At 43.5% G+C, this 20,351-nt stretch overlaps 2 protein-coding genes across 5 annotated transcripts in view; one reads left to right on the top strand and one right to left on the bottom strand.

Moving 5' to 3' along the window:
• spats2 (spermatogenesis associated serine rich 2) overlaps positions 1 to 20,351 on the top strand; it is a 164,444-nt gene that overhangs the window by 128,311 nt on the left and 15,782 nt on the right. For all 4 annotated transcript variants that reach the window (XM_038786370.1, XM_038786369.1, XM_038786368.1 and 1 more), the window contains exons 9-10: positions 9,234 to 9,292; positions 15,050 to 15,159. In XM_038786370.1, coding sequence (XP_038642298.1) covers positions 9,234 to 9,292; positions 15,050 to 15,159 — 169 coding nt within the window. The remainder of the gene's footprint in view (positions 1 to 9,233; positions 9,293 to 15,049; positions 15,160 to 20,351) is intronic.
• Positions 945 to 1,460, bottom strand: LOC119958120 (40S ribosomal protein S14-like). Its single transcript, XM_038786371.1, has one exon. The coding sequence runs from the start codon at positions 1,427 to 1,429 to the stop codon at positions 992 to 994; it is 438 nt and encodes a 145-aa protein (XP_038642299.1). The 5' UTR covers positions 1,430 to 1,460; the 3' UTR covers positions 945 to 991.

Genomic DNA, 20,351 nt, shown 5'->3' with positions numbered 1-20,351 from the left:
ATTTGGTTACGTGGCAAATAGCAAACCAGAGGAAAAATGACCAGCAGCCAACTCACCAAAGGGTGTGATTTGAATCACTTAAAACTTAATCATTTAAAACTAGCATCCAGGTGATAGATGTATTTTCATTTTGCTGTTTGCCACATTTCCTCTAAGTGGATTGTTGCCTTTATAATAACTGTGGTCCACGAGGTACACTCACCATGATGGCGCCAAGCAGTAAAGTTGTGGCAATGACCGTTGGACAGCATCCTCATGGGACAAACAAAAGAAATTTCAAATTCGTAAGTTGCAGTATCAGGAATGAAGTAGCTTTAATGACAAATAATTGAAAGGAATTTGATCTCCATTTGTAATTTTTTTTCAATTTTTAAAACAAACTCTTCTATTGATAATCTGTGTTGTGTAATTAATTGCTGCCTTTTCTCTTGTGTGTCCAGATATCTCTGTGAAGTGGCTAGCAGTGCACAATGCCACCATCTGGCCATAAATAAAACAAAGACATTTAATACTGTTTTATCAAGTTTTCTTTTCTGAGGCATGGTTCATTTGACCCAATGGCTACTCTATGTTAAATGCCATTAAACCATTGAGCGAGATCACAACTGAACCCAAATCCGCCCTTCACCCAGTGCACTTCCAGCTGGATAGCAATCACAAGTTGTGTGCTAAAAGAGCAAAGCTTAATGTAGATATTTTTGTTGACAGTGCAAATCTCATTAAATTATTTCAAACATTGAACATGGCCTTTTGAAAGTTGGATTGATGATGAAGACACCACCGAAAGGGTGGAACTGTAGAGAGAAGAAACAGAGGGCGCGATCGAACGGCCATGTTGCACCCGGAAAGCAGAACGCCATGGCGCAACATGGCCGATAAATGACGGGAGACCATGCTCCCGGGGTCTACCCGGCTCACTATGCCTCGCAAGATTTTTTTTTTTAATCAGTAGAACTCTTTTATTAGTTATACTGGCACATACAGAAAACATTTACAAACGGCGACCTCCCTTTCTGCGAGTGCTGTCTGACGGAATGGGGGTGACATCCTCGATCCGGCCAATTATCATCCCAGATGGAGCCAGGGCTGATTGGGCACCGGGTCCAGGAGTCTTAGCCCTGTTGCCTCCAGTGGCGCGCAGTTTGATGTGTAGTGCGGTGATGCCCAACTTCTTGCATCTCTGAGAGACGTCCTGAGCAGCCAACATGGCAGCGTAGGGGGAGGACTCGTCTCTGTCTGCCTTCACCTTCATACCCCCAGTGACACGGCAGATGGTTTCCTTGCCGGACAGATCTGTTACGTGAACAAAGGTATCGTTGAAGGAAGCAAAGATGTGGCAAACTCCGAATACATTCTCTCCCTTGGCCACCTGGGGTCCCAGGCTAATCACCTGCTCCTCTTTCTTTTCCTTGCCCTTACGAGGAACCATTCCACTGCTCGCTGCAGAGCCAGAGCCTGAAGGAGAGGGTCAGAGTGCACGGCGCCCGCACGTGCGCACACCGCCTCGCAAGATCTAATGCGATCTTGTGAGATGTCACAACACAGATAGTCTCACTCTAATATGCAGTTCCCTGTGGTAACCAAGGTGTTGGGATCTATCCTCTTCGCCTTGGGGATCTTGGGCAAGCACCATTCAGTACTGGTCTCCACAAACGGGGACCGGGGTGGGGGGGGGGGCCTCGGGTGTCGCGTTGGGAACTCGGAGAGTTCAGGACGCCACCTGCACTGAAGAGTTGTGGCGAGCAGGGCTCCTCGGTGTAGGAAACAGGACTAAGTGCAGTCTTGGCCACGTGTTCCCTACAACTAATCGGAGTCACATCGGATAGCGTTGTGTTTCTCGGCACTTGCAATCATTTTCCCTAATGGTTTGGGGATTCCTGGACATCAAACGGAACTCTGCTCTAGCGCAACACTTTGTAATGCCCAGGTGTGCCTGATGTATTCTCTGAATGATCTTGAGTCGAGGGTTCAGCACTAGTTTGATGCTAGTTTTGATATTTTCAACCTTGCTGCTTTAGTTAATACCTTCTCTTAAACATGCACAACTGACCCACCGGCACTATTTAAAGGGAACATCAACAACGTCAAGGGTTAGAAGCTTATGACTTTGCATTAGCTCTTTTTAGTCGGTGAATGGGTGAGTTGTCTTATGGGGAAAGGGTGGACAAGCTAGGCTTGTATCCACTGGAGTTAAGAAAAGTAAGAGGCGACTTGATTGAAACATGTAAGATGCTATTGACTGGGTGGATGTGGAGAGGATGTTTCCTCTTGTGGAAGAATCTAGAACGAGGGAGTCGCCCATTTAAAACTGAAATGAGACAAAGCCAGAGGTGAATAGATTCTTGGTTATCAAGGGGGTGATAGTTATCGGAGGGGTAGGTTACAGATTTGAGGTTGCTATCAGTCATATCAGCCATGATAGTATTAAATGGCAGAGCAGGCTCGAGGGGCTGAGTGACCCACTCGTGCTCCTTGTTCTTGTGCCAGTACTGGGGGGGGGGATTCTTCGTTGGATGACTATGTTCTCCCTCAGGAGTAGAATTGCAACCGATTTACCACCCACTGGGAGCGCAAATTGGGATGCAATACGGTATCCCTCGCCATGCAATTTTATGCAACACAAGGAATTTATTTTCACACAGTGAGCAGTTATGGTCTCGAATACACTGCTTAAAGAATCATAGACTTCACAGTGCAGAAGGAGGCCATTCGGCCCATCGAGTCTGCACCAGACCTTGCAAAGAGCACCCTACTTAAGCCCACACCTCCACCCCACCCAACCCTTTTGGATAAGGGCAAGTTAGCATGGCCAATCCATGTAACCCGCACATCTTTGGACTGTGCCGGAGGCGACCCACGCAGACATGGAGAGAACGTGCAGACAGTGACCCAGCGGGGAATCGAACCTGGGACCCTGGAGCTGTAAAGCCAAAGTGCTAACCACTGCTACCATGCCCCCCCCCCCCCCCCCCCCCCCCCCGGTGTGTGGTGAATTCAGGTTCAATTGAAGCATTCAGAATGGAATTAGACTGTCAGCTGAAAAGGAAGAATGTGCAAGACTACAGGGAGGGGTGGGAGAATGACACAAAGTTCATTCATAGAACAGCTATTACTGAATTTCTGCACATTCTTCTTCGCTTTGTGTGCCTTTTGAATTCATTTAAACTGTTGCTGGGAGAGAATTTGTGGTCGATGAGGTGCATAGGACACCACATCATCAACAAATGTATGCCCTCTTGTTCAAGCTTTTAAACTGCCACTGTAGTTGCTTTCTTTGGGTATATTCGGTTGTGACATCAATTCTCATCAATGTCAATCGTAAACTTTATGTAATTGGCAAGCAGCTCTCGGGTCCATGGAGCGGCTAGTGCTTAATTTTCAATTAGTGTACCTATGTGCTGTTTCATTCAGTGATTGAGATACTGGTCTGTGTTCACCATCTCTCTGAATTTGAACAGTTACTGCCCCTAATCTGGTTGATGATGCATCTGCAACAATTATCGTAGTCAGTTCTGGATCCTTGTGAGCCAATATGTCTGGTGGAAGGAGCATCCCCTTTTATATTAAATAGTAAACAATATTTGTTTTTCTTTCCGACACCATGCTTGGTCTTGCCTAAGCAATGTCGCAGTGGTTCATTTACATCTGCCAGATTAGGCAAGAACGTTCCTACCCGATTGACCATTTCCATGAAGCGCTGAAGTTCCATAGCTGGAACATCTTTGCCTTGGTTTTGTGACGATGATGAGCCCTGATGAGTGTCCCAGAAATGTAATGGTTTGTTGGAAGAGCTACATTTATTATTATTATTATTATTATTATTATTATTATTATTAAGAGTTAGTCCTGCTTTTTTCCAAGCATTGCAACACTGCTTTCATTCATGCATTGTGTTCCGGTTAGTGGGCCCATGGATCAGGATGTTAGCCATATGGCAGATAACCCCTTCTAATCCTTCTAACATGCCTGTCATCGACCCCTTAAAAATCTCTGATGCTGATGTAATACCAAAGAGTAGTCAATTAATGCGATATCTCCCAAATGGTATGATGAATGTAGTCAGTAGTTTGGATTCCTTGTCCAAATGTAGTTGCCAAAGACCACTGTTTGCATCTCGATTGGTCACAAATTGTGCTTTTCGCTAGCTTTGAGAGAGCCTTTTCACAGACTTCCCTTTCCACAGCTTTGTTTAACTTTTGATTTGATAGGGCAGCACGGTGGCCTAGTGGTTAGCACAACCGCCTCACGGCGCCGAGGTCCCAGGTTCGATCCCGGCTCTGGGTCACTGTCCGTGTGGAGTTTGCACATTCTCCCCGTGTCTGCGTGGGTTTCGCCCCCACAACCCAAAAATGTGCAGAGTAGGTGGATTGGACTCGCTAAAATTGCCCCTTAATTGGCAAAAATAATTGGGTAATCTAAATTTATAAAAAAAAAACTTTTGATTTGATTCATTTGTGGGTTTGCTGGCATGTATTGCCCATCCATAATTGCCCTTGAGAAGGTGGTGGTGAGCTGCCTTCTTGAACCGCTGCAGTCCATGTGGTGTAGGTACACCCACAGTGCTGTTAGAGAGGGAGTTTCAGGATTTTGACCCAGTGACAAGGATCTGCGAGGAAAAATGGAAGACCAGGAAAACAGATCCAGGCGACAGAATTTGAGGATTGTGGGGCTGCCCGAAGGAGTTGAAGGGCCGAGGCCGACGGAGTATTTTGCTGCGATGCTGGCGAAACTATTGGGGAGGGGGGAGGATCCCTCCCGGTATGAACTGCATTGGGCTCATCGGTCGCGGAGGCCTGTACCAAAGGCGAGTGAGCCGCCAAGGGTAGTGACTCTGTGCTTCCGTAGGTACAGTGTGAAGGAGAAGGTCCTGTGCTGGGCCAAGCAGAAGCGGGTGGTGCAGTGGGCTGGAGCTGGTATACGTGTATACCAGGACTTTACGGTGGAGCTGGCGAGGAGGTGGGCTGCTTTCAACCGGGTGAAGAGGGCACTGTACATTAGCACGGTGCAGTGCGGCATTGTATATCCAGCAAAGCTGAGGGTGATTTACAAGCTCAAGGACTTTTATTTTGGAACGGCGGAAGCAACGGAGGAGTTTGTGAAGGCAGAAGGACTGTGGCAGAATTGAGAAATGGCCATGTGCCAATGTAACCTCAGGACTGTATTTTTTTTTTTTTTGTTTCACTGCGTGCGGGTGTACGGGCTAAAGGAGCCGGTGTTGTATATATTTGGACAAGGGAAGTGATGAGACTGTCACTCAAAGTGAGGGCTCTTTGGGGTGTCGGTGGCTATGCGGGGTGTGTGTGCTAAAAGGGGATTTCTGGGCTTTCCTAGGGCCGGACAAGGGGGAAAGGGACCCGGGTGGGGGCCTCCACACTGGCAGGTTTAAGCCGGCCAGTGAACGGGAGTGAGGTGGGGGGAGGGGCTGCGGCCATCGGAGCCTGGCAGAGCAGGGTCCGAGGGGTCTAGCTGGGGTGGAAAGTTAGGGGGAAAGGATCCGAGGTTGGTGGGGGGGAGGAGTTTTACAAGAGGCAGTGGACGGGAGGAGTTGGAGGTGGGGGGGGGGGGGGGTTTACTACTCTTGGGTGTCATGTACGGTACTCTTTCAGAGGTTGAATGGCGTTGAGGTCGGTGGGGGGTTGGGGGGGGGGGGGTGGAGTGGACTCTAGTGACCATGAGCAGTCCCGGATTCCTTTTCTCCTTTGTTTTTTGTTTCCACCGTGGGAGGGTTGTTTTATTGGATGCATATATTGACAGGTGGGCTGTTGTTTGGGGTGGTGGGAGGATGGGATCATTGTTATTGTTAAGGGGAGTGACTTTGTATTTGTTACCGTTTACTGTCTGTGGGTGGGGTGTGGATTTTGAAGGAAAATGTGAAAATGAAGAATAAAAACATTTTTTTTTTAAACTCCCTGAATTCAGCTTGTAGGACCGCATCCTGTGTTTTTACATGTATCCTTGGTGCCTATGTGCACCACACAGATGTGTATGTATAGTACAGGAATGTTGAAATATACAGCTAATTCTGGTGATGAACATTTTGATGTGAGCTGATCAATCTCACTGGAACAAGGCGCAGCAATCTGGGATGTGTTCTGTTACCCAAACCGCATTCTATTTCCATGGCATCTTTTACTGATTCCTGGTATTTGCCTCCATATTGTGAATGCCTATCATTTCACATGCCAGAACTCTTTACTCTAATACTTTGTATTTTCTGAGAAAGCAATAGTCCCAGAAAAGCACACATTGCAGAGATTCACTATACCTGAATGCCACCTTAAAATTCTGAGCTTTTGTAGCCTTCTCTTCACTCAGCACACACACTCAGACGTTGTCACTGTGTTTTGAACATTGATATCACTTGAACATCCTGGAATTCTAATGCCACTTTTTTTTTTGTGATAAAATTTGGCAAAATGCTAATACTATTTTCCCATGTGGATGAGATTACAGCTCTTTAACATATGAGTAATGGAGACTGACCACACTAGCAAGTGAATGGAGTATTGTGGTAGTGTGTCTGTTCTGCTCTCAATACATGTTCAACAAAAAAAACTTTTGTCACAACATTTACCACAAGTTGGTTCTGCATTTGACATCAACAATGTGCCAGGCAGGTCTTATCAAGGTTTATTCTAGAAGAAAATGACGGGAATGATCACAAAACATTTTATATTAATTTGGTTGGTTGACTATGAGCTCCCTTTTATATTTAGGGGACTCTATTCTTGCAAAACACTGCATTTAATCTCTGCACTGAAAATTATTTAGCAGTACTAAACCACCAGCCTGTAGGTTGCAAGTTCAAATACCACCAGTTGTGAAATTGAATTTAAAAAAATATTCATAAAGCTAAAACCCAACTGACTTGCCAAATCCATGATCTTCCAGTGTGGGAACCTGTCACTACACATGGACACTGGTTCCCGCAACACATGATTGCTTCTTACCCATAGCAATTAACATTTGACAGTGCGACGCATTGTTGAAGCAGAGATGAGGGAGCTTAACTCTGCGCTATACAGGATGTGCTTGATACTGATGTTGGGTGGTTGAAGTGGGAGAACAAATTCCCTCATGCTAATTTAATACTTACAAAAGTCACTTTTTTTAAAGAAAAGGGTTTGTGATAAAAATGTGATTCCTGTAGTTCTACTTACTGTGCTTTAACTAATATTTCACTGGCAGTGTGATGCAGAATTTTTTTAAAGTACTTCGATTTCCCCTGTGCAATGCAGTGGTTCAAATGTTTGTATTCTTCAAAAATTTATGTCATGAATTTGGACACATTTTTTGTATATTGTACATTTCCTACTTTTCTTTTTGCTCCTGTTCCGTGCCACTATGAACCTCTTGTGATGCAAACAACTATATCTATCGTTTTACTGAAAGCTTTTCCATTCTTATTTCAAGTGAAGTTCCAGGCTATTGACTGAATACTAAATTAATGTAATCATGTTCAGATATCTTTTTAAAACACAGGATTTCATTAAAGCTTTGAAATCACTCCCTGATGGATGTTTTGTAGTACACCAGATAATTGATGCTATAATGAAGTTTTTCATTGCAGTTATGGTGTACTGTATTTTATCATTGGGTTTTGAAAGTATTTCTCATCATGCTCAGCTATTGATTGTTCACAGGCAAAATGTTGGAAGGTGCCTACTTTCATCAGCTGATTATGACCTGAGTATATTCTCTGGCGAACCATTGATACTGCTAAGTGAATTACAAGATATTACTTGGAGAGCGAGGTTCAGATAATCCAACCCACAGGAGAAAATTTTAAACAGTGTATGAATGACACCTGCTTTTTAAGATTGCATCTGTGTTTGATTGTTACCCCTTTGTTTAGTCTAGTCAGGTTCAGTGAGGATCGTGATGCTGGGTCTAAAACATTTATTGCTGCAATTTAGTTGCCTGAGGAGTGGTGTCAAGTTGTGATCAGGAAGAAAAAGCTCTCGCCTGTTCAGTTCATCCGAATTCTGAATAGAAATGTTGCTGCTCTCATATTAAATATTGTAACCTTTTCAAGTAAGATAAAACAAATTGGGTTATTGGCACAATCACAATGTTATCAATTAGCGGTTTGCATTCTACTTTTGTTCCCAGCTCGGGAACATGACTGTTGGTATTTAACAATTGCGATGATTTGGGGGCAGCACGGTGGCACAGTGGGTTAGCACTGCTGTCTCACACCACCGAGGACCCGGGTTTAATCCCGGCCCCAGGTCACTGTCCGTGTGGAGTTTGCACATTCTCCCCGTGTCTGAGGGTTTCAACCCAAAGATGTGCAGGGTAGGTGGATTGACCACCTTAATTGGGGGGGGGAAAAAAACCATTGCCATGGTTTCAAATCTATAGAGTTACTCCAAATTCTGTTATATATTGATTTTTGGTTCACTAGAAATTGGTCACCAATATTTGCATAAGGACACCTGGAATAAATGGCATTGGAAAATCACTTCTACATATTAAAGTCATCAGAGATCCAGTATCCAATTCATGATCACCACTAAACCTATGGGAGCCCAGAGGAAGATCCTGCCCTGAATTTTCTGATAAGCATGCAATGTTAAGCAATTTGCAATTCATATCAAATATTTCGCTTCTCTGGGGCTTTACTGGTTGCTGAACGATTTTTAATGTTTTAAAAATCTTGCATTCTCTTTCTAATTATCAGGTCAGTGTTATTTGACCTGTACTTTATTATGAATCATATTGACAGAGGTACAAAATCTATTTAAACAACTTCCTGTTTTTGCTGTGCATCATCCCAGTTCTTCCACCTTTTCTCCCCAAGTCCCACCACTCCATTTTGTCTAATCAGCCAAAGCTTTAGTCCCTATTTGAAAACTGGTTCATTTCAATGTCAAGAGCTCAGAGATGAAAATTCCGTTTTGTTTCCCACAATGTCAGCTTCTTTTAAAAGACAACCTTTTCATAGATTACGTGTTGCAACTATTTTAAGTGTATTGAACGTTTTTAAATTAAGTTTGTTGCAACAGAAAGAAAAAGGAATAAAATACTTGAATGGTATCGCAATTCTCAATCCTTTATAACATTTCTCAAAGGTTGCTCTTTAAAAAAATTGTTCTGCATCCTTTTCTAATTTTCACTTAAGCGGTTACAATATGATTTAAACCTTCCATGATTAGGGATTTCATCCCAGTGAGACATCACTTTTATAATTGTGGAAACCACCAAATAAACCTTTCTTGCTTTCATTGCAGTTTTATGGACAGGGAGGTGGCACTTTTGGGAGAAATGGATAAAGTCAAAGCAGCAGCGTGTAAGTGTCCAACTGTTTTACAGTCTATAATACGATCCTGTTTAAGGAGTTATTGCTGTGGCAGTTTATGGAGTGCTCAGTTATGTTTTTAGTCTATTAAACTCTATCAAGGTCTCTAATGTAGTGATAAATAATGGGATAATAGGCAGTATTGTAAACAGTGTAAATGAAGTGTAAAATTACAAAAATACATTGATAGATTAAGTGAAAAGGCAGAACTGTGGCAAATAGACTTCAATATCGGCAAATGTGAAGTCTTCTACCTTGGACCTCATAAAGGATAGAACAGGGTACTTTTTTTTTTCCAAGGGATAATTTAGCGTGGCCAATCCACCTATCCTGCACATCTTTGGGTTGTGGGGGGCGAGACCCACGCAGACACGGGGAGAATGTGCAAACTCCACACGGACAGTGACCCGGGGCCGGGAGTCAGCAGTGCTAATCACTGTGCCACCCCCAAACAGGGTGAGTGAAGAAATTCCTCCTTGTCTCAGTCCTAAATGGGCAACTTCTTATACTGCGACTGTGCCCCCTGGTTCTAGACACATGCACGTAAGCACGCACACACACACACTGCTGCAATTATCCTTTCGAGCCCTAGACAAATGTATGTTTCAATGGGACCACCTCTCATTCTTCTGAAGTCTAGAGAATACAGGCCCAGTCTCCATAATCTCTCCTCATAAGGCAATCCCACCGTCCCTGGGATTAGTCTGGTGAACCTTCATTGCACTCCCTCAATGGCAAGTATATCCTTCCTTCGATAAGGAGACCAAACCTCTACACACCACTCTAAGTACGGTCTCACTGGACCAGAATACAGTGAGGTAGAAGCCATGCCTCAGCTATACAAAGCCCTGTTAAGACCACATTTGGTGGACTGTGAGCGGTTCTAGACGTCATACCTTAGAAAATATTATGTTGATCTTGGAGGGAGTGCAACATATTCCAAGTTTATACCTGGATTTCCGAGGGTTAAATTGCAAGGAGCGATGATCCAAAGTAGAGTCATGTTCTTTGGAATTTTGATAGTTAAGGAATGATTTGACTGAAGTTTTCAAGTTATTAAAGAGAACAGTTAGGGTAGAGAGAGAAAAACTCTTTCTGCTCTTTCGGGAGTCTGGGGGACATAATTAGAGCCAGATCTTTTGGGAGTGAAATTAGGGCACACAAAGGAGTGGTAGAAGTTTGGAACTATTCCGCAAATGGCAATTGATGCTGGATTAATTGTTTTTAAATCTGTAAATTAAAGTTACTAAACAATAGTTACTAAACAATATGGGGCAAATGTGGCTACATGGGAGTTGGGCCACAGGTCTGTCATGAACTCTCAGAACAGTCAAGGAGCTGAATAGACTGCTCCTGTTCCTTTGAAACACCTGGATGTGTTAGTCCCCTTTTCAAGTGGATCCAAACTGGTTTCCGAAGGCATATGCACCATGGGTCTGGGTGGTGCATGCTGAAGTGTACTGAAGACATTTCCAGTTCAATCCCTTATTGTGTCTGGATCTAAGTATGGCTACTTATTCTAGTATTTATAGACATATTCTTTATTAATAACTGAACATTATTTTCACAGTGTTGCCTACCTTAGCTAATTTAGAACTGAAAAAGACTAGATTAATGTTTTCTGCCTTGAAGTTTAGTGGAAGAGTGACAAAGGATTGACAGGCTGGGTCTCTTTTATCATGGTGAAAAGGAAGGCTGAGATGTTTAAAATTCTGAAATGGTTTGATTGAGTGGCTGCGGAGAAAATGTTTCCTCTTCTGTGGAAGAGCATCAGTGGAGACCATCAAAATAAAATGTCACCAAGAAATCCAATCAGAAATTCAGAAGAAACTTCTTCACCCAGAGCGTGGTGAGACTGCAGAAACCTTTACCAGAGGCAGTGGTTGAAGTGAATAGTACAGATGTATTTAAGAGGAAGCACAAGCATATGAGAAAGAAGGCAATAGAGGGTTACAATGGTAGATTTAGATGAGAAAAAACGAGAGGAGAAACACCAACATGGAGTGGTTGGGCTGAATGGCCTGTTTCTGTGTCACATAGCCATGTCATCTTATGTAATGTAATTTCATAGACTCCCTGTACTACAGAACAAAGAAAGAACAAAGAAAATTACAGCACAGGAACAGGCCCTTAGGCCCTCCCAGCCTGCGCCGATCCAGATCCTTTATCTAAACCTGTTGCCTATTTTCCAAGGATCTACTTCCCTCTGTTCTCCGCCCGTTCATATATCTGTCCAGATGCATCTTAAATGAGGCTATCGTGCCCGCCTCTACCACCTCCGCTGGTAAAGCGTTCCAGGCACCCAGCACCCTCTGCGTAAAAAACTTTCCACGCACATCTCCCTTAAACTTTCCCCCTCTCACCTTGAAATCGTGACCCCTTGTAATTGACACCCCCACTCTTGGGAAAAGCTTGTTGCTATCCACCCTGTCCATACCTCACATAATTTTGTAGACCTCAATCAGGTCTCCCCTCAACCTCCGTCTTTCCAATGAAAACAATCCTAATCTACTCAACCTTTCTTCATAGCTAGCACCCTCCATATCAGGCAGCATCCTGGTGAACCTCCTCTGCACCCTCTCCAAAGCATCCACATCCTTCTGGTAATGTGGCGACCAGAACTGCACGCAGTATTCCAAATGTGGCCTAACCAAAGTCCGATACAACTGTAACATGACCTGCCGACTCTTGTACTCAATACCCCGTCCAATGAAGGCAAGCATGCTGTATGCCTTCTTGACCACTCTATTGACCTGCGTTGCCACCTTCAGGGTACAATGGACCTGAACTCCCAGATCTCTCTGTACATCAATTTTGCCCAGGACTCTTCCATTGATCGTATAGTCCGCTCTTGAATTAGATGTTCCAAAGTGCATCACCTCGCATTTGCCTGGATTGAACTCCATCTGTCATTTCTCTGCCCAACTCTCCAATCTATCTATATTTTGCTGTATTCTCTGACAGTCCGCCTCGCTATCTGCAACTCCACCAATCTTAGTATCATCTGCAAACTTGCTAATCAGACCACCTATACCTTCATCCAGATCATTTATGTATATCACAAACAACAGTGGTCCGAGCACGGATCCCTGTGGAACACCACTAGTCACCTTTCTCCATTTTGAGACACTCCCTTCCACCACTGCTCTCTGTCTCCTGTTGCCCAGCCAGTTCTTTATCCATCAGAAGAAGGCCATTTGGCCCATCTAGTCTGCACTGGCCTTCTGAAAAAGCCCCACCCTATCCCAGTAACCGCACCTAACCTTTTTTGGACACTAAGGGGCAATTTAGCATGGCCAATCCACCTAATCTGCACATCTTTGGACTGTGAGAGGAAACAGGAGCATCCAGAGGAAACCCACGCAGACACAGGGAGAACGTGCAGACTCCGCTCAGACAGTGACCCAAGGTCGGAATTGAATCTGGGTCCCAGGAGGCAGCAGTGTGAGGCAGCAGTGCTAACATTGTGTCGCCCTACCAGACTGAATCACAGTCTCACTGGAGTGATTTGAATTCAGTTCTGCTTAATCACAGACTCTGGCTTCTTGACTAGGCCACTAGATGGTGCACTCATCTTGGGGAAAACATCATGCATCTGGATGAAACTGCTAAATTAGGTTTCAGCTAAATTAGTTTCAGGTTTCTGAAGAAGGTTTAAATTACGCTTTCAAAGAAACTTAAACTACTTTAAAATTTATGGAAACTCACTGATGGGGCGAAAACATACTGACCTTTTGTGATTTTACATTGGGCTGGTTGCGTCACCAAGAGTAACCTGAGCATTATTCTGCATTTAAAGCTGATTTTAAAAACATGTTCATGCTATGAGTTGATAATTCAATGCCAAATTAAAGTATGTTCATCTTCAATACAACATTTTCTGAATCGCTCCCTTTGAATTTATATGGTACGTTGTCAAATCATTGCAAATTAGTAGCTTGTGCATTAGTTGCAATGTATATAAAACCAAATAGATTGCACACTGACCTTTAAAAGAAAGAGTCCAGATAATTAACAGCTTTATGATTGGCATGCATTGCACCTCAAATGGTTTGTCTGTGCTCTGTGGAGCAAAAAGTAATTATTAATTCAAATACCACTATCTGTGATGTTAACTGTGCTAATTGTTGTCTAAACAATTAGATATTTAAACAATTAGGCAAAATATAACTGAAGCTACCCACAATCCTACCCATGGATTTTAATAAATAATTTCTATAACTCTTTCCTTATGAACATAGCCCTAGGTTGACTCCCTTCCTGAAGCATGATTCACTTTGGGTTTTGCAATTTTTGTTGCCCCTTGCCTTGTGATTCTAATCAGTCTCCCATGGCGAGTTCTGGGTTTTATGTTCATTTTTTTAAAAAACTGATCCTCATTATTAATACTGTCAATGCTGCCATTAACATGAGATTTAAGTAGGTATAAGGCAGCACGGTAGCACAGTGGTTAGCATCAATGCTTCACAGCGCCAGGGTCCCGGGTTCGATTCCCGGCTTGGGTCACTGTCTGTGCAGAGTCTGCATGTTCTCCCTGTGTCTGCGTGGGTTTCCTCCGGGTGCTCCGGTTTCCTCCCACAGGTCCTGAAAGACGTGCTGTTAGGTGAATTGGACATTCTGAATTCTCCCTCTGTGACCCGAACAGGTGCCGGAATGTGGTAACTAGGGGATTTTCACAGTAACTTCATTGTAGTGTTGATGTAAGCCTACTTGTGACAATAATAAAAAGATTATTCAATTATTTCAACTACAATTTTAGCTATTTCTCAAAGCCTGGTTCTGTAACTTTATTCTCAGCAATTGCTGTTTTGAACAATTTATTTTAAATCAACAAAAAGCTGAAAGAGAAAGAGGTACTAATCATGTTTTTTTTTCCCTAAAGTGGCAAAACAAGATATTGTCTTACTCTGAATGAACCTATTTAATTATTATAAACCATTCTATTCGATGAAATGGTAGGTGTAGACTTTATATTTAAAGGAAAAGCTTTCAATTGACGTATAGTTATGTTTCATTGAGGATTCCCTTACTCCTGCTAAAAACCTCCATCTTCAGACTTGGTAATTGACAAATACATTTCTACTACAGAATCCGGCTTATCTAATGTGACTTCCAGTCTGCTGCTACCATACCATGATTGTTAGAACAGCCTGTGATGCCTTATTAGTGGTTAATGAAATATGTTGCTATAATCTGTTTTATTGATTTGAAAATTAAACTGCTTTTGGTTTTCCTCTGATCAAGAGAACAGGTCGGTGAATAACCACCTCTCTGGCATCAGTTAATACCCCCAATGCCTGTGCCTCTCTGGCATCAGTTAATACCCCCAATGAACTGCCTGCACTTCTCTGGCATCAGTTAATACCCCCAATGAACTGCCTGCGCCTCTCTGGCATCAGTTAATACCCCCAATGAACTGCCTGCTTGGAGGTGGGTCTTTATAGATGTTTTTCCTGGATTTAATTGATCTCTGTGACGAGTTCAATTGAATACATATTACACAGGTTGACTAAAGTTTTGAGGTGGACTTACACCCCTAGCCAGATTAAGGAACTCCTTTACAAAAAGTAAATTTACAGTTAACTTCTGACCTGTTTTGTGAAGGAATGTTTTGGATTATGCAAGTGAAATGATATGGCAAATTGGAATTCTAGTTCAAAACCGAATTGTGTGTGAAATAGGCTTTTTCAGAGTTGACTGTACAAGGCTGTACTGAATGATGTCCTATTGCTCCCGCTTGCTTTTCAGTGGATATCCTAGACAGTCGCCAGAAGAGAGCTGAAGCATTAAAGAGAATGACGGACAATGCAGTTCGCATGTCTGAGGAACAGCTCGTGGAGCTGAGAGCAGATATTAAGGTAAAATTGTTGCCGTTGAAATATTGTTGAAGCATGAAGCACTTTTAAAAGCATGGGTTTGATTGTTCCTTGAGTGTTCATTATCATTTTTAGCCCTTAAATTTATTACCCTTCAACCAGTGACCACTTATAACATTTACAACTTGGTTTGAAATCCTAAAAGTCAATTGCTCATACCACAGAAGAACTGCCCAAATCTGTCACCTTTTCAACATTTGAACTCTATTTGTAAAGCAATTTCTGTTTGGGACTAAAAAAAACCAGTGTGTTTTAGTAGTTCAATTGAGTTCATATCAACTGCAGTAATGCCTGTAACTTGGGGTAAATAGTTTGCAGCAAGCCATCTTCAACATTTATTTTAATTCCATAACATTTGAAGAATATTGACGTTAGTGCTGAATATCCATCCAAATAGAGAAATTAACCTGTGCTTTAAGTTTTGTAATAATTATTCACTGGGTTTCTGTTCAGTTCTGTGAGCTTTCTACCTTCTTTCTTTCCACCTTCCAGTGTTAAATCTTGATATGGCATTCCTTAGTTGAGCAGGCATCTACACTGTCAAATACTTACAAGGTACTGCGAGGCCGGGATAGAGTGGACGTGGAGAGGATGTTTCCACTTGTAGGAAAAACTAGAAGCAGAGGGCACAACCTCAGACTAAAGGGACGATCCTTTAAAACAGAGATGAGGAGGAATTTCTTCAGCCAGAGGGTGGTGAATCTGTGGAACTCTTTGCCGCTGAAGGCCGCGGAGGCCAATTCTGAGTGTCTTTAAGGCAGAGAACGATAGGTTCTTGATTAATAAGGGGATCAGGGGTTATGAGGAGAAGGCAGGAGAATGGGGGTGAGAGAAATATCAGCCATGATTGAATGGCGGAGCAGACTCAATGGGCCGAGTGGCCTAATTCTGCTCCTATGTCTTATGGTCTTATAATGTTTCTTTTATATCAGCCAATGGAAAAGGCAGGAGTTCCCCGAGACAATGTCACCATTGTTCTAGTCCAACAGGTTTGTTTCAAATCACTAGCTCTCGGAGCACTGCTCCTTCCTCGGGTGATTCACCTGAGGAAGGAGCAGTGCTCCGAAAGCTAGTGATTTGAAAAAAACCTGTTGGACTTTAACCTGGTGTTGTAAGACTTCTTACTGTGCTCACCCCAGTCCAACGCCAGCATCTGCACATCATGGCTCCCATTGTTCTAGTACAGGCTTGTCCACCATTTTGCTTGGGGGAGGGGGGGGATTTGCATATTTTCCTCACTCGGGCTGATGAGTTTGTAATAAAAACAGTCAGTAATAAAAGCCAACCCGGATGAGAGTGGATGCATGTTTGTTCTGGTGAGAGTGAGCGGGAAAAACTGAGACTGAGTGTGAATCAGACTCACTCACCTCCACACACACACTCAGTGCCATGCATTGTCCACACATACACACCTCCCCGGGCCACCAGACATGACTTTGCCCTCCCCCTTGAGGAAAATGGTTAAGGCCGCCGATGTCTGGACAGCCCTTCGTTCTGAGCACCCAACATCATGACCAACTCTTCCCCAAGAACCCACCAACACTCTCTCAGGAACATACTCTCACACTCACGCACATGTTCACACTCTCTCACACAGAAACACATACTAGAAGCCAGTTCCTGTACCACCACCTCCCAGGTTCACAGACCTCCCATCAGCCCAGGTTCCTGGCAGCTCCAACCCATCTGTTCCAATTGAACATGATTTTCTGCTGTAAGCTCTCCAGCCATAGATAGAACACACAACAAGAACATAGAATATACAGTGCAGAAGGAGGCCATTTGGCCAATCACGTCTGCACTGACCCACTTAAACCCTCACTTCCACCTTATCCCCGTTACCCAATAACCCTCCTAACCTTTTTGGACACTAAGGGCAATTTTATCATGGCCAATTCACCTAGCCTGCACACCTTTGGACTGTGGGAGGAAACTGGAGCACCCGGAGGAAACCCACGCAGACGCGGGGAGAACGTGCAGACTCCACACAGACAGTGACCCAGCCGGGAATTGAACCCGGGTCCCTGGCGCTGTGAAGCCACTGTGCTGCCCATATATTGAAATATTAAAGATATTAAAAGCTTACCTGGCGACTAATGGTTTGTTCAGCCAATCGCAGGCTGGTTTCACCCTACATCTAACATAATTTGCTGGTAAAAATGAGAAAATCTTTCAGATTTAAATAAGATAAAAACAGTGTAAAAACTAGTGGGACTGGACAGGGGAGCAAATTAGAGTAATTAGTAAACTGGGTCAGACCAGTCTCTTGAAGCAGGGGAAGCTGAGGCTATAAAAACAAGCTTGTTCAATGCCTTGCACAGAGTGCCGTTTTTGCTCTGAATGCCGGGAGTTAAGATAAGAGTGGAAGTTTAGGGAAGTAGGGGAGCAGAGATTTTAAAAGCGTGGCAGCTGCAAGTCAGTGCGGAGATTTAAAAAGAGCGAGAGCTGAGAGGGACACCTCTGGGCAGCGGGCTGAGTTTGAAAAACAATCCCGGAGTGACATGGGATAACGGTAAGTTCTTTGGCTGGTAAGTACCTGCTAATTTGCATTACCTATTCTAAATTGCTTTCAGATTAAAGGTAGAAAGATAAATATTTTCAGAAAGACTAAAAACCATCTGGAAGTTTAAATTAAAAAAACTTTCAAACAAATTAAATAAAATAGAGATGCAGAGCCATGCGATGTGTTGTACCTGCATGATGTGGGAGCTGGTGGAACCTATCTTGGCTCCTAGTGAACACATCTGTAGCAAGTGTTGGTTACTCGAGGAACTTTAGCTCAGAGTGCTGAGCTGAAGTCTGAGCTTTGGACACTGTGACACATCAGGGAGGGGAGAGTTACCTGGATGCTGTGTTTCAAGAGGCAGTTGCACCCCTTAGATTAACTACCTTGAATTCGGCCACTGGTCAGGGATAGGAGGTGTGACTGAGTGAAGTAAGGCAAGGGAGCCAGGAGGTAGGGTTGCCAGGAGCACCAGCCCATGTCCTTGTCCAGCAGGTTTGATATTCTTGCTCCCTGTGTGGATGAGAGCGGGAAATGTGGTTGGATGAGCAAACTGACCACAGCACTGTGGTACAGGGAACCATTCAAGTGGGGCAGGCGACAAAAGAAATGTTGTAATCGGCGATAGTATAGTTAGGGGCATAGATTCTGTTCTCTGTGACCAGGATCGAGAATCCCGTGTTGCCTACCTGGTGGTGCTCATGTTCAGGATATCTCATCTGGGCTGCAGACGAACTTTGGAGTTGGAGGGGAAAGATCCAGTTGTCATGGTCCACGTATGTACCAATGACCAAGGTATACTAGGGATTGAGGTTCTGCTCACTGAGTGCTAGGGGCTAAATTAAAAACAGAGCCAAAAAGTAATAATCTGATAACTACTAGAGCCACGAGCTAATTGGCATAGATAAGGAGGTAAATGCATGGCTCAAATATTGGTGTGGGAGAAATGGGTTTGAATTCATGGGACATTGAATTCATGGGACATTGGCACCATTACTGGGGAAGAGGGGACCTGTTCCAATGGGACGGTCTTTATCTGAATCATGCTGGAACCAGAGTCCTGTCGAATCGCATAACTTGGGCTGTTAAAGTTGAAGGAGAAGGTAGAAGTGCAGGTTAGTGATGAGGACTTTAAACTAGTTGGGGGAAGTGGGGGTGCTCAGCAGTGGTTGGTAAAGTTTCCAAAACAAGTAATAGAACAGAGTCTAGAACAGGGGTGGGCAAACTTTTCTGTGCAAGGGCCACATTCAGAAATTCACAATTTTAAAGGGCCGCATAGTATATTAAGTAAAATAATTAATATTTAAAATAGCCAAAATAAAAGGTTTTTAAAGAAAAAAAAAGCAATTAATTTTTATTAATTAATATTTTAAAGTAGAAACTTTACATGAAACACATTTATTTGAAAAACAAAGTAACTCAGTTTAAAGAAAAAAAAGCAATTAATTTTTATTAATTAATATTTTAAAGTAGAAACTTCACATGAAACACATGTTGTGCCGAGCAATGATCACCCTACTCAAGTCAACGTATCCACCCTATACCAGTAACCCAACAGCGCCCCCCCCCCCATTAACCTTAATTTTAAAAAGAATTAAAAAAAAAAAAAAAATTTTTTTTAATGACTTGATCTTGGTGGGCCGCATAAAGACCTTTGGCGGGCCGCATGCGGCCCGTGGGCCGTAGTTTGCCCGCCCCTGGTCTAGAAAGTGCCTGGGATCTAGTGCGGCACGGTAGCACCGTGGTTAGCATTGTTGCTTCACAGTGCCAGGGTCCCAGGTTCGATTACAGGCTTGGGTGTGGAGTCTGCACATTCTCCCCTTGTCTGTGTGGGTTTCCTCCCACAAGTCCCGAAAGACGTGCTGTTAGGTGAATTAGACATTCTGAATTCTCCCTCTGTGTACCCGAACAGGTGCCGGAGTGTGGCGACTAGGGGCTTTTTACAGTAACTTCATTGCAGTGCTAATGTAAGCTGAATTGTGACATTAATAAAGATTATTATTATCGAAAGGACAGGCAGATCAGCAAAGGAAAATTAATAAAGGTTGCCTTTATTAGTAAGAAATGAAATTGATATCAAGAAGCGATATAAGGTCGGAAGGTGTGGAATCTGTGTAGGTAGAGCTGAGGAATCGCAAAGGAAATAAAATCCTGATGGAAGATTGGATGGCACAGTGGTTAGCACTGCTGCCTCACAGCGCCAGGGACCCAGGTTCAATTCTGGGCTTGTGTGACTCTCTGTATGGAGTTTGCACGTTCTCCCCGTGTGTGCGTGGGTTTCCTCCGGGTGCTCCGGTTTCCTCCCACAGTCCAAAGATGTGCAGATTAGTTAGATTGCCCATGATAAAATTGTCCCTTAGTGTCCAGAGATCACAGGTTAAGTAGGGCTACGGGGATTGCTCTTTCAGACGTTCGGTGCAGACTCGATGGGCTGAATGGCCTCCTCCTGTGCTGTAGGGATTCTATGATATGTACAGCCCCCCCTGCCAGTAGTCAGGATTTGGGGCAGAAAATACATCAGGAGATAGAAAATGTATATAAGAACAGCAATATTACAATAATCATGGAGGATTTCAATATGCGTCTGGACTGGGAAAATTAGGTTGGTAGAGGATCCCAAGAAAAGGACTTTGTGGAATGTCTATGAGATGGTATTTTAGGGCAGCTTGTG

This window comes from Scyliorhinus canicula, chromosome 28, assembly GCF_902713615.1.
Source record: "Scyliorhinus canicula chromosome 28, sScyCan1.1, whole genome shotgun sequence".
NCBI lineage: Eukaryota > Metazoa > Chordata > Chondrichthyes > Carcharhiniformes > Scyliorhinidae > Scyliorhinus > Scyliorhinus canicula.
Note: the sequence above shows the minus strand (reverse complement) of the source record. Positions and strands in the feature narration are given on the sequence as shown.